Source organism: Mytilus trossulus, chromosome 10 (genome assembly GCF_036588685.1).
Source record: "Mytilus trossulus isolate FHL-02 chromosome 10, PNRI_Mtr1.1.1.hap1, whole genome shotgun sequence".
NCBI lineage: Eukaryota > Metazoa > Mollusca > Bivalvia > Mytilida > Mytilidae > Mytilus > Mytilus trossulus.
This window is the reverse complement of record NC_086382.1, coordinates 6,474,755-6,488,750: the sequence shown is the minus strand read 5'-3', so window position 1 is coordinate 6,488,750 and position 13,996 is coordinate 6,474,755. Positions and strand designations below refer to the sequence as shown.

Here is a 13,996-nt window from a genome sequence, read left to right as displayed (position 1 = left end):
TTAGTTCTTTGAGTATTTCCCTTGATTTATTGTCACAAAGCATCACAATGTCATAGAAAAATATAAAGATTAATGGTCAATAGATATCAAAGGTAGCAGGATTATAATTTAGAACGCCAGACGCGCGTTTCGTCTACATAAGACTCAGCAGTGATGCTCATATCAAAATAGTTTTAAAGCGAAACAAAGTTAAAGAGAATTGAGGATCCAAAATTCCAAAAAGTTGTGTCAAATACGGCTAAGGTATTTTATTGCTGGGATCAGAAAATCATTAGTTTTTCGAAAAATTCAAAGTTTTGTTAACAGGAAGTTTATAAAAATGACCACATTTTTTTATATAGATTAGACCGTTGGTTTTCCCGTTTGAATGGTTTTACACTAGTAATTTTTGGGCCCTTTATAGCTTGTTGTTCGGTGTGAGCCATAGCTCCACGTTGAAAGCCGTACATTGACCTATAATGGTTTACTTTTTTAAATTGTTATTTGAATGGAAAGTTGTCCCATTGGCACTCCCACAACATCTTCCTATATCTACATAAATAATATTCATGTCAACACAAAAGTGCTGACTACTGGGCTGGTGATACCCTCGGGGGCGAAACGTCCACTAGCAGTGGCATTGACCCAGTGATGTAAATGTCAGATAAGAAAATGGAAAATTGGCGTTCTAGAAAACATATCCTTAATTTGTATTCTGATGAATTAGGACAAAACCAACACGATTAGATTACCTTGTAATTGGAAAATTTGAAAAGAACGTTGAAATAAATTGGTTTTTTAGCATTCTCTTGAATAACCCGGAAATGTGAGTTACTGCATTCATTATGTTGACACATAGGTTATATAACACACGCGTCGTATGTCCTTTAGAATAGTTGTCTCATTGGCGACCTTATACCAAATCTCAATGTTTTATTTCATGAGTCTAGGATTTCATTTTTTTAGATTGTCTGATACATTTCAAATTGATTTTTTTCCAGGTGATCTTTTTAATATGAAATAACTACGAACACACCATCTTATAGATTTTTCAATTGTTTAGTCCCTTTTCATTTTTTTTAGCAACAATAGTTACACTTATTTCATAAATCATACTTGTAAGTTCCTGAATATATTTCAATTTATTGTGTATAATAATGTTGTGTACATAGGTAATCTGTCGAAAATGAATTCTGTCTATTGACGCAGTCCATATCGTCAATAATTAATATTTGTCGCAAATGATCGATACAGCTAAACACAAAACTTGACACACAAGGACTGCTCCCATTACACTTACCTCTCCAATGATGTTAGTGTCTGAAGCAGTTGCTTCGTTTTAAATCAAATACTGACAATATTGACACTGCAAAATAAGATGATACAAAGACTGAATTAAAAACGAGAGGTTTAGCGCTATAAAACCAGGTTTAATCCACCGTTTCTATATTTGAAAATGCCTGTACTAAGTCAGGAATATGACAGTTGTTGACCATTCGTTTGATGTGTTTTGTTTTGTCATTTGGCTTTGCCATGTAATTAGGGACTTTCCGTTTGAATTTTCCTCTGATTTCAGTATTTTTGTGATTATACTTTTTGATACGAGACCTATTCACTGTGAATACCTATTCACTGTGATAGTAAAATTAAATATTACAATATCAGTGACTATTCCTATGAGCTTAGAGTTCCTTATAGATAAACAAGTAATGATTTTTTTGTAGTATAAAAGCAATTGTATTTACCCAGATGCACATTTTGTTGCGTTTAATGGTTCTTTCAACAAATCTATGAAGCCAAAAAAAATGTGTAGAAAATGTGCGGTTCAAGTTTAAGACCCGTGGTAATGAAAAGAGAGTAAAATACAAATGTAAGACATTTAATTAAACATAGAAATAAAGCTTTAAACTCCGTAAAGTGATCGTTTCCGTTTGGGAACATTTTCTTTTTCACCAACAATTAGTGTAGAGAGTAGGGTTGGTGTTCGTGTTGCTTATTCTTTAGTTTTCTATGTTATGTCATCCTCCTTATTGCTTAGTGATAAAGGTCACATGACACAACCCCTATCTTTATCTTGCTTAGTGATAACTGTTGTCTGATCAGAATTTATTTTTCCTGAAATAATTAATAAAGAAAGGCAACAGAAGTATACCGCTGTTCGAAATTCATAAATTGATTGAGAAAAGCAAAAAACAAATCCGGGTTACAAACTAAAACTGTCGGAAACACATAAATATAAGAGGAGAACAAAGACTATGTGCAATTTGAAAAGACTGTTCATCTAGTCAATTTTTTTTTAGTACGAAACAGTTGGTATGTTTTATCAATATATATTAAAGCATCCTTTTCTTTTTTTTGTCAGTTTGTCAAAACTTTTAAAGGAAAGCTTTCTTAAGTGGATTATAGAAAACATAATAGAGATAAGGGCATAGTCAAAATACAAGAAAATCACAAATATACTTAACTCCGAGAAAAATTTAAAACGAAAAGTCCCTAATGAAATGGCAAATTCAAAGGATAAAACACATCAAACGAATGAACAACAACTGTCATACTCCTGACTTGGTAGAAAATGGTAGATTGCATCTGGTTTTCAAGCGCTACAATTGCTCACTTTTATGACAGTCGCATCAAATTCCACACTTTTCTGTATCTAAATTCTTGTAAACTCTTTTAACATCTTGTTTGTTTGCCAAATCACACATTTACCTTTATTTTCTCGTTTATCTATTTTTGATAGACAATTCATAATACGATGTTGTCGGTTTTTTTAATAGTTATTATCCCTACTCACAAACGATATGTTTTTCATCATTTTATCGAATGATTGATGGATTGGTTGCTTGTTTAAATATTTTGTTTATCACAATTATTTTTCAAAATCAGAAACAATAGCAGAAGCAATTTCATCTTCCCAAACTTTACTTTTCGCCTTATTCGGAATTCATTTTCCCCAAAAATAGTATGTTTTTATACTGGTAGCTTTCCCGAATTTTAGCACTTTGGGATGGAACATAGAGATCATATCTTGGAACCAGTAATCAATTAATCAAATTATCAATGAATATTACTGTATAGCGGGTTATTTTCACTGGTGCAAAACTACGCGATTTCATTGTATTAGGTACATGTATACAAACACATTAACGGATTTGTTTTGGCGGATTTGAAACAATAATCGATAAAAAGGCAATGGTATTATACCGCTGTTCGAAACTCATAAATCGATAGAAAAATTACCTTTGCATGTGTACTTTTCAATTGGCGGAATTTATTTGAGCGGTTTTGTTCTATCCGCGAAAATAAGCGAAAATTTAAAACCCGCGAAAGGAACCTTCTATACGATATATATCTCCCCAAACGAGGTGTGGTTTGAGAAACAGCTGTATTTACAAATTGCAACCTCTAAAACCTGTCACGAAAATGAAACATTTTATGAATTTATTACTCAAACTAATTACACACATAAATAAAGTAATACATAGTTGCAAGTTTTGATCTCTTTATTATGTTTTTTTTTAACACAAACTTATTGTTATTAAAGCTGGTTTCAATCGTTTGAAATAAAAATAATATAAGGGGTCATATTAATTTTTTTATGCACATTTGGTTACAAATTCTTATTTCAAGTGATACGTTAGCACTTCGAATACCCAATTGTATCTGCTAGCATAGTTTGACAAAGTAAATTTATCATTTAACCGTTAAATTAATTCAATCGAAATGACGATTGAAAAAAATCAACATCGTTGCTTTTCCTATTGTAGAAACACTTTGGTATTGATTGGCAATCGAATATTTAGAACAAAGAAAACGTGTATAAGTATATCTATAGTTTATCGTTGATCATCTCAACGAGATTGATTTTCTCGCTTGAGCCGGTACGGCGAAAGCAAGAAAAGCAATCGAGTTGCGATGATCAATTATAATCGGTTTATCGCTATTTTGCCTATGACTACGCTGACACATTCATTTCAATTTCATTAGCAACGCAACGTGCCTCCTTAGTTTCTAGCGATAATTTTCTATCTCAAGCGAGCAGCATGATATGACAAATAATTACAAAAAAAAATCGACAATAAAATCCAGAATATCACATGCATCTTTTAGATTTTTTAATAGTCAACATTTAGCATACTATAGTATTTAAATGTTTGGTTAACGATATTTTGGATTTGATATTGAACAGCTTCATTTGTATGATGTTTTATTGCCTTTGACGCCGCGATAAACACATTTAACGGAACAAATTGAAAGCTGTCTAACAGCATTAATTGTGTTTGATTGTAGGCATAATAGAGAAGTTACAAATTATTCATTGCTGGGAGTTGGAATTTTCCTTATTATCAGTTTGAGTATTGTTTGCTATTGTGCATACGAAAAGTATCCAAAGGCATACATTAATCGAAATTTAGAAAAACACTAAAGTACAAATCCAAATGACATTGAAGCTAATAATTACGATGACGGTGAAATACACCGAAACAATTCAACAAAAAGGGCAATTGTTCATGAATATGAAGAAATAGAAGATCAACAGACGTCCGGCTCCCTCGTGATACAAAGCGATGGGTATCAGGCATTGCTGTCAGCACACCAACAGCCTTACCTGCAGGAAGATGCTAATGCATACAGTCGTCCGTTTGAAGAGAACATGACCTATTCAAATATTTAGCAATCTCTTCAGCCCAGACAGAAAGAATCAAACGTATATGCAAGATGTCATAGTGTAATATATCTACAAGTCGTGGATGCACCGATCCGAAATAAAAACGTTCCAACTGTAAATGGTAATATCAAGCTTTATAGGAATACTTTGTAAGAATAATTTCGCCAGTCAGAGTTCAATTGCATTGAAATAAAATGTCTTTTAAAAGTGGAGAAGACATAGACGTCAAAACTGAATGGGTCAAAACGTGCAAATATAAATGAAAAATGGCCAAAAATATGTCGTGAAGTAAATTGCAAAACGAAAAAAAAAACACAAAAAAACCCCCACAAAATTGTCCATTAATGCTTTTGGGTATTCTTCTACTTAACTGTTATGTAAATGACAGCATTCTTTGATGTGTAAAGTTTCAAATTAATTAAATACAATTGTAAATACAAGATATAGTGTTTACTATTTAATCCTAGTCAACCATTTTTCCTTAGCAGTTTATTAACATCAGTCGATTACATAACAAGACAAAAACGTAAAATTGAGCAGTAACAACAAAAATACAACAGGAAGGTTAGAGCTCGTTTAATTAACGATAGTAAAATTTAGAAATTAATAAATGAAAATGAACACATAATACAAAATAATTATAAAAAAAAACATTTATGAAAATATCAGCTGAATTCTGGAATCTGCAAAGCAAATATTCCATAACGGTCAATCAAGTTGTGATGTCGTCCGTAAAACTGACGTAGGGATGATTTCAACTTTCCCATTGGAACGGTTCGATGAATAGTTTTCTTGTGAGCAGGAATCCTCAATCAGGGAAATCATGATAGGTATTATTAGCAATGGAATATCATATGAACTAGAAGATATATACTCCGTATGAAGGTGTTGCTGCATACAAATGGAAAGTTCACAATTGGAAAGCTGAAATAATCTGTTTTGTCGTACAGTTTTATTTTCAACCAACCTTCATTATAAAATTGTAAATGTAAGTACTGTTATGAGGCAGACAAAACTGTATCTGTTGTATCCCTTCATCTCAAATTTAATGGGATAGAAACGTTCAACATAGTTACCAGATTTTTAATTATTTAAAGAGAGAAAATCACCAATTAAGCAGACATCGAAATGAAAAGATACTGTTACCTTATGTAAATTCAAAAGCATAGTTTTCTTACCGGTGTAAAATTCCATGATCTCTTAAGAAGACCAATTAAAGTAAACAAAACACCAACTGAGGAAAAGCAGTTTACAAGATCGGAGGCATCGACAGAGTAATCGTATTTTGCAATACATGCATCACATATATAGAACGTTATCTAGAACAGGATTCCTATCGTAATTTATAGCAGCAGCAGTTTTTATGATTTTCCCTGTAAGTCATAATTAATATACAAAGGATTAATTAGAAAAAAGTATATATAAAAAAAGAAGTTATAGTATGATTGCCAATGAGACAACTGTCCACAATGACACAGACATGAACAAACATAGGTCACCGTACGTCCTTCAACAATGAGCAAAGCCCATACCGCATAGTCAGCTATAAAAGACCCCGATAAGCCAATGTAAAACAATTCAAACGAGAAAATTAACGGCCTTATTTATATAAACAAAAATGTTTAATATATATTAATATGTATTTTTTTTATATCACCGTGTTTATAAAAAAAAATTGTCTTTATAACCGAGTTTACCTGAGCCTTTGTCATCCTTAATTGAAATACCTCTATGGTTGAGTATTTTCTTGAGAAAAAAAATAAATATATCTATTCAATAGTTATCATGGGTACCAGGATTATAATTTATTACGCCAGACGCGCGTTTCGTCTTCATAAGACTCATCAATGACGCTCATATAAAAAAAAATTATAAAGCCAAACAAGTACAAAGTTGAAGAGCATTGAGGATTCAAAATTCCAAAAAGTTGTACCAAATACGGCTAAGGTAATCTATGCCTGGGATAAGAAAATCATTACTTTTTCGAAAAGTTCAACACTTTCGATGGTTTATATGAGTGTTATTATTAATTTGAAAATTATTGAATCATTTGACATTTCCTTCGATTGTGATATTTTTGTTCTTCTACATATTACGACTGGTTATGTGGATAAGAACAGTAAATTATAACTGGTGTTGATAAATAGAGATTTATATTGATATTGTAAAATATCAGCTGCTTGACATTATATGAAGGCTTTTTGATCTAGTTCGCTACGCTCACTCGACCAAAAGCGTCGTATTATGTCTCACAGCTGATATTTTACGATATCAACATGCAGATAACAAACTTATCGGTACAAATATGTATTACTGAAATATTTAAATATATGTTGAAACGGTGAAAAGATTAATGTAAGTGGTGTTTAATGGTGGGGCATAACCTTGTACAAATTTAAAATATATTTTTCAAGGAACCTCTACACAATGTTCATTCACAATATCATAACAATTGAAGGAAATACTTACCCTGACACAGTTGTTTTTATTCAAACTAAGAAAAGTACATCGATCACAGAAAAACAATCGAAATCAAGAGATAGAATCTATATACAAACATGTTATAAATAGAACGAAATAATAATAAATGATTTATACAGGTCAAGTATTGAGTTAAGAGATTTATTTTCAAACCTTGAGATCAACATGAACTTTTGATTGTTTTTTGTTTTTGGTTTATATTTGATTTCGGCATATTGCGTTGCAGAGTACATATTTTCAGTCTGTCTTGTGTAAAGTTTTTTATTTTCCGTTCTTACTAGGCCATGTTAATCATTTATTTAGTCATAATGTCCACTCTTAATCCAACAGTCTTCTCTTTAATTAAAAAAAAAATCGATCTGTTCTATTTTGCTAATCGTGGTTCTATTTGTGCGCGTAAGTTTTCACTATTTTACCGACTTACTTCCACATGTTCCGGCAGTGTATCAGGCCAAATGTTAATTTCTATCCAGATAAAATAAAGTTCTTTTTTCTTCAGTATAATAATTTCAAGAATTCACTTAACACTCCAATCCCTTAATTTTAAATGCTCCTCCCGCTCCATCCCCCCCACCAACGACCCATCTTCACAATTCATAATTATTGTCACATATTTCCTATGAATTCAAAAGATGCACCGAGAACTGTTTCAATAAATGATTGATGAAAATTTTTCACTGAAATCAGAATTATAAACCCCAATAAAATGGAATTCACTGATTATTCAAATTTGTGATATAATACCATTTTGCCGATAGAAATTTCCTTCGGGATAGTCTTGTAAAAATTAATGCATGTTTTAAAAATGCACGCAGTATTCTCTCTTTGTACTTTAATACAATGTTCTGTAGTACCCTATTGGAATGGTTATGCAGAGAAATTGGACGTCACAATTGATCCTGAAACATATGAATGAACCACAGCTTTAAAAAATATGAATAATCAAAAGCCAGAGAGTCAAGACTTAGTACAGCCGCATAAATGCGTGGTTGATAAACATATTTTGTTATTTCTCAACACTCCCCTTATACCTCTATCCAAAGTGGAATAAAAAGACACTCATTAGTTCGCATATTTTAAAAGTATTCTGAGTATTTTATATGCGGAAATCTAAACGTGAGAAATCTAAAATAGTAAGCATGTTATACTTAAAGTCATAAGAAACCTCAAATCAAAAAAAATAATGCATATGTTTTTTCTAACTCAATGGATAGTTTTCATTATAAAACTTATGTACATATACTTTTTTCTGAAGAAAATTCTTTAATTTATTCATATTTAGAAGAAGTTTACTTTATTTTAATTGCTTGCTTCCAGCAACCAATTCCCCCGACATTTTTTCCGTATGCAAAGTGACCTCAGTGTGACCCATCTCGTAAAAATCCGGTGATCACAATACGCATGGATGTCCTTAAAATAAACTATTATCTGAATTCACATGTTAAACACGTGCTCTCTTTCCATGCTTTTTTGTTTATTTTTTGTCGATTGTTGACAAACAGGTGACCATCGTTAAACTTCGGCTTCAAAACACGAACTTTAATTACCTGCCATATTTACACAACAACACTGACCGATTGAAAAAAAAATTGACGATTATACCAAATTTACACGAAAAAAATGATAAATTCGTGCACAGAAGACTAAGTTTATGATGTGTGTATGCATTGGTTCAAGAATTGGAAGAACATAATGTTTCACCGGTCACTCGTTTCTTATGACTTTAATTTGTTTATCATTTAGATAGAGTACAAATAATTGTGTAAATGCAGGAAAATTTTCATTAATTTATATTTATCGAAATTTTTAGAAATTTCACAGTTCCAAGCCCACTTATATGCAACAGAAGAATTTCTTTTTTTTAAATTCGGTGTTTTATGTATAAAAACGACCAATTTTAATATTTGAGCTTTTGATTTTGCCATTTTATTTAATGATTTCTGATTTCAAATTTCCTTTCGATTCCGATATTTTTGTAAGGTTACTTATTATGTCTGGTTATGATGATTAGAACAGTAAATTATAACTGGTTATGAGCAGAAGAACAGTAAATTATGAACTTTTTTTTGTAAAGATCAGATAATAATTACTAATTTATTAAAACGTATGTGCTTTTTGATGTGGGGCATAACCTTGTACACATTTATTTTTTATATTTTTCAAGGAAACTCTACACAATGTTCATTCACCATCTCATAATAATTGGAGGAAATACTTACCGTGACACAGTTGTTTGATTCAAACTAAGAAAAGTAGATCGATCACAGAAAAACAATCGAAATCAAGAGATAAAACTTATATACGGACATGTTATAAATAGAACGAATTAATGATTCATACAGGTCACGTATTGAGTACTGATGTTTATACTTAAACTCAGAGATCAAGAAGAACTTGTCGTTTTTATTTTCTCTTTTGTATGCATTTGATGTCTGAATTTTGGGTTGCGAAATACTCGTACATTTTTTTCTGTTCTATCTTGTGCAAAGTTATTTGCAGGTCTTTCTAGCTATATGCCATGCTATTTATTTTCTTGTTCATCATGTCCCTTCTTAATCCAACGGTCTTCGCTTTAGTTAAAAATATGAAAGTTTACTAGGGATGACAACTCGGTGAAGACTTAATAATCGATTACTCGTTGGATTTACCTAGCGATACTCGAGAATTCGTTCGATAAAATAATTACAAAAGTGGAAACACAAATTGTACCCTTTCATGTACATGTATTGTGGGTCGTTGTCTTATGATCGTAAAACCCTCAACATTATTACCTGGACTAGATAATAGTCCAAGGAATTTTATACCATAATTAATAGCTCATGTCCTACATGTACTAATTATGTAAACTGGTTATAATCTTATTAAGTAATTAAACAATATCTAAAGAAAATTTAATACTCAAATAACAGTATTTTGGAACAGTAGAACAACTCTTTTAATGATCAACAAAGGAGGTGATGATTGAAACTTACTGATACCACTAATCATTTTCTGAGGGTCGACACAGGGTGCAGCGAATTTGTTCTTATTTAACAGTATTATCTATTTTTTTCTGGGACGTAGCTATTTCTCAAATTTCTAAGGTAACTAACAGTCCTGCTATTGAAACGCTCTGGTACAGAGAAGGGAGAGTCAATAAGATTATTTAGCTAAAACGTAAGCCTTGGGGAAATGCTCTTGTTCATATATTCTACATGTGCATCTGCTAGCAGGTATTTCAAAATGACAGTTAAACGCCAACATTGGAATCGAGTACTAGTTGACATCCCTTATGTTTACTAGTTTGCTAATTATGTTTATATTTGCGCGCGTATGTTTTCACTTTTTGCCAGATATATTTCCAGCAGTTTATTAAGCCAAATATTCATTTCCATCATTTTTTAAGTAAAGCTGACTTTCCTCAGTATAGTAATTTCCAGAATCCAATCACCTCTCCCATCCCTAAATTTCAAATGTCAAATCCCCCCTTTCTTCACAGTACATAATTGTCATTTATTTCTTATGAATTTGATAATTATCCATTGAGAAAAGTTAGAATCATTGATTGATAAAAATTTCCACTGCACTCGGAATTATAAACCCAAAATAAAATGTAATTCACTGTCATTCAAATATTGGATTTAATACCACTTTGCCGATCGAAGTTTTTTTCGGGATAGTCTTGTAAAAATGATGCCTGTTTTAAAAATGGCACGCAACATTCTCTCTTTGAACGTTTATCAAATGCTCTGTAATGTCCTATTGGAATGATTTATTCATTCATAAGTACTCTGCTTAATGTTCAGAGCTATTTGTGTCCAAAGCCAACTATTTATTGAAAATTCATGACAGCATTTTTTTTTATTAGTAGGCATATATTACACTGCTTCGACCTTACCGATATGATGGGCCGATATTTTTAAATATCTTCCGATTTCTACAAGATTTTGAATGACTGTGTTTTCTTTATACTATTAAAACAAATATTTATATGATTTTTTTCCCTTGTTTTATTTTTACATTTTTGAGAATTTTAGGTTTTTGACATGAACCACTTTTGATATTTAAATCAAGTTAAGTATATAACTTCCTATGACCGAGAAATGTCATTACGCGGTATGGATTTAGTTCATTACGACAGACCGTAGAGTTATTTGTAGCTGCTTTGATTAATTCAGATTATTTGGGATTCTTTTGGATATAGGTTACATTTGAAATAGCATACCATACATCTTTATTTATATTGCTAAGGTACGTATTTTGCTTTTATGTTTCTCTATATTAAACAAATTCAAAGCATGCACTTGCTCCCTTGCACTTGCATTCAAACAGCCATTCACACATATATAGAGTATTATCAACGTTATTTCTTTTTATTATTTTCGTTTAACATTTCCCACCACATAGCTTTGTACCAGCAGTTTTGAGTGGAAACCCAAATTTTCCACTTATCATTTCGATTCAATAGTTATCAAAGGTACCAGGATTATAATTTAGTACACCAGACGCGCGTTTCGTCTACATAAGACTCATCAGTGACGCTCAAATCAAAAATATTTATAAACCCAAACAAGTACAAAGTTGAAGAGCATTGAGGATCCAAAATTCCAAAAAGTTGTGACAAATACGGCTACGGTAATCTATGCCTGGGATAAAAAAAATCCTAAGTTTTTCAAAAAGTTCAAAGTTTTGTATACAGGAAATTTATAAAAATGACCACATTATTGATATTCATGTCAACACCGAAGTGTACAATGTTTCAGAATTCAACTTTTCTATAAATTGTTTAATGTTTTATCGTCCAGCATGTGCATGAAATGTTGATGCGAATTCCATATAGCTTTCCACCATACAAAAAAAAACAATGGCATATAACAGTTTATTTTATGAAGTGCAATATGGAATTGCCTCGGAAGAAGTTCCCAATGAAAGTAAAATAAACAAAATTCAAAAAAAATACTGAAAAATCATCTTTCAGATTGCAACTTGTATACGATGATATTTTGTTATCTCTTTAACACTTATGTTGCAGGGTCATGGCCAGTAATTGGAGTCTTTGTGGTGTTTGTGATCATCTTCATATAACCAACCCGTCAGAAGTCTGGTGTTCCGAATGCGGGGAAGGACTATGCGGAGATTGTAAAGAACATCACGGTGTTTCTAAGGGAACAAAACATCATGAAACAGTTTTCATTATCGATTACAAGAAATTACCGACTGAAATCCTTCAAATCGCACAGATGTGTGACAAGCATAACAGTAAATACGAGTTTTTCTGTAAAAAGCACGATTGTGTATGTTGTAAATGTTGTTTGAAATATCATAAAAGTTGCAAGGTTGAAACCGACATCAACAAAGTAATAAAAAACGTCAAAACTTCAAATGCGTTCCATGAAATTGTTCAATCCTTGCTCGAAGTTGTTGTGAATATCAAACATATAAGTTCTAACAGGGAAGATAATTTAACATTGCTGGTAAACAAGAAAAAAGAAATCGAAGAAGAAATACAACAAACCAGAACCAATATAAATAATCACCTTGATAAACTTCAGAATGATTTGATGAAAGAATTAATGGTTACAGAACAAAAAGAAAGCAGCAAAGTACGAAAGTTGTTAACTACTTTAAAACAGAGGGAACAAAAGATGGCAAAATATCATATGTTTGATGTGGCAATTATTGGTAACGATTCAATTGCTGTAACATCTGCCGAATCAGACAATATAAATATAATCGACATAAAGAAGCGTAAATTGAAGAAACCAATGAAGGTAAATTCGGGCAATTATGGAGTAGTATACAAAGAGGGAAATTTGATTTGTTGTTCCAGGAAGAAAGGACTAAAGATGATAAGTCTTAGAGATGAATCTATTATAAATGTTCTAAATATTGAACTACCTCCTAACGCGTACGTTACAACATTTGCTGACAAACTGATCTATACAAAAGGCAACAATAACAGTGTAACCTGTTGTGATTACCATGGCCAGATACTATGGACTTTCTGTGATACAAGCGTTCTGATTTATCCACTCGGTGCCTCTGTAGATAATGGTGGTAATGTGTTTGTAGTGGGATATGCTTCTCACAATGTGGTCGTCATCTCTGCCGATGGACAACGCTGCAGGCAACTTGTATCGCGAAGAACTGCTGGACTGATTGATCCGACAGTTCTGCACTATGACCAACGTACCAACACATTGTTAGTGGCTACGTCGAAAGGTGACGCTTTTTTGTATCATGTTACATAATCACGTCCTACTCACCGAGTAGAACATTGCGTTCATTTAGATTTTGGAATATGTATCAAATTAATCATTTTGATTCATCTGATCTTGGTTTTATTATCATCCCCGAACAAATTTCAACGGGGTTTGCCTTAGTGGAAGATATTAGCAGGCAAAATCGAGGGAATTGTGCAAATGATGATACAAGCATGAAAATTACCACAAAGCATCATTAGTATTTCCTTTTAAAGAAACAACTGCTGGCCATTAAAAAAAATCATTTTTTCAAGATGGCCACCGCCGTTTTCTAAAATGGCTGTTTTTCAGTTTGAAAATACTTTTTTTTCTGGAAAACTTTTCGTTTACCTTCTTTTAGTGCAAAACAGCTGTCAGGTTCGGTAGCTACCTTCCTTACATGTGAATAATTCACTAGACATGATTATTTGACATATACAGGGTTTGCGCATGATGGAAAATGTAACAAAATTCATTAAAAAACATTTTAACTATTTAGTATAAAATAAGTGATTTGGGATTTTCAATGATATTATGATTTTGTTTGATAACATTTTTCAAGGTTATGACACACATGATTTAACAATTTTGCGCATGCGCAAACTATTGATAGACATAATGCATGATTTGTATGCACTTCCAGGGC

General features: G+C 32.0%; 1 protein-coding gene across 1 annotated transcript; it reads left to right on the top strand.

Moving 5' to 3' along the window:
- Positions 1-11,230: 11,230 nt before the first annotated feature.
- On the top strand, positions 11,231-13,441 carry LOC134686008 (uncharacterized). Its single transcript, XM_063545713.1, has 2 exons — positions 11,231-11,359; positions 12,141-13,441. The coding sequence occupies exon 2, from the start codon at positions 12,145-12,147 to the stop codon at positions 13,357-13,359; it is 1,215 nt and encodes a 404-aa protein (XP_063401783.1). The 5' UTR covers positions 11,231-11,359; positions 12,141-12,144; the 3' UTR covers positions 13,360-13,441.
- The last annotated feature ends 555 nt before the right edge of the window (positions 13,442-13,996 follow it).

Coding starts and splice junctions, on each gene's coding strand:
- LOC134686008 (XM_063545713.1), top strand. CDS start 12,145: ATGGCCAGTAATTGGAGTCTTTGTGGTGTTTGTGATCATCTTCATATA.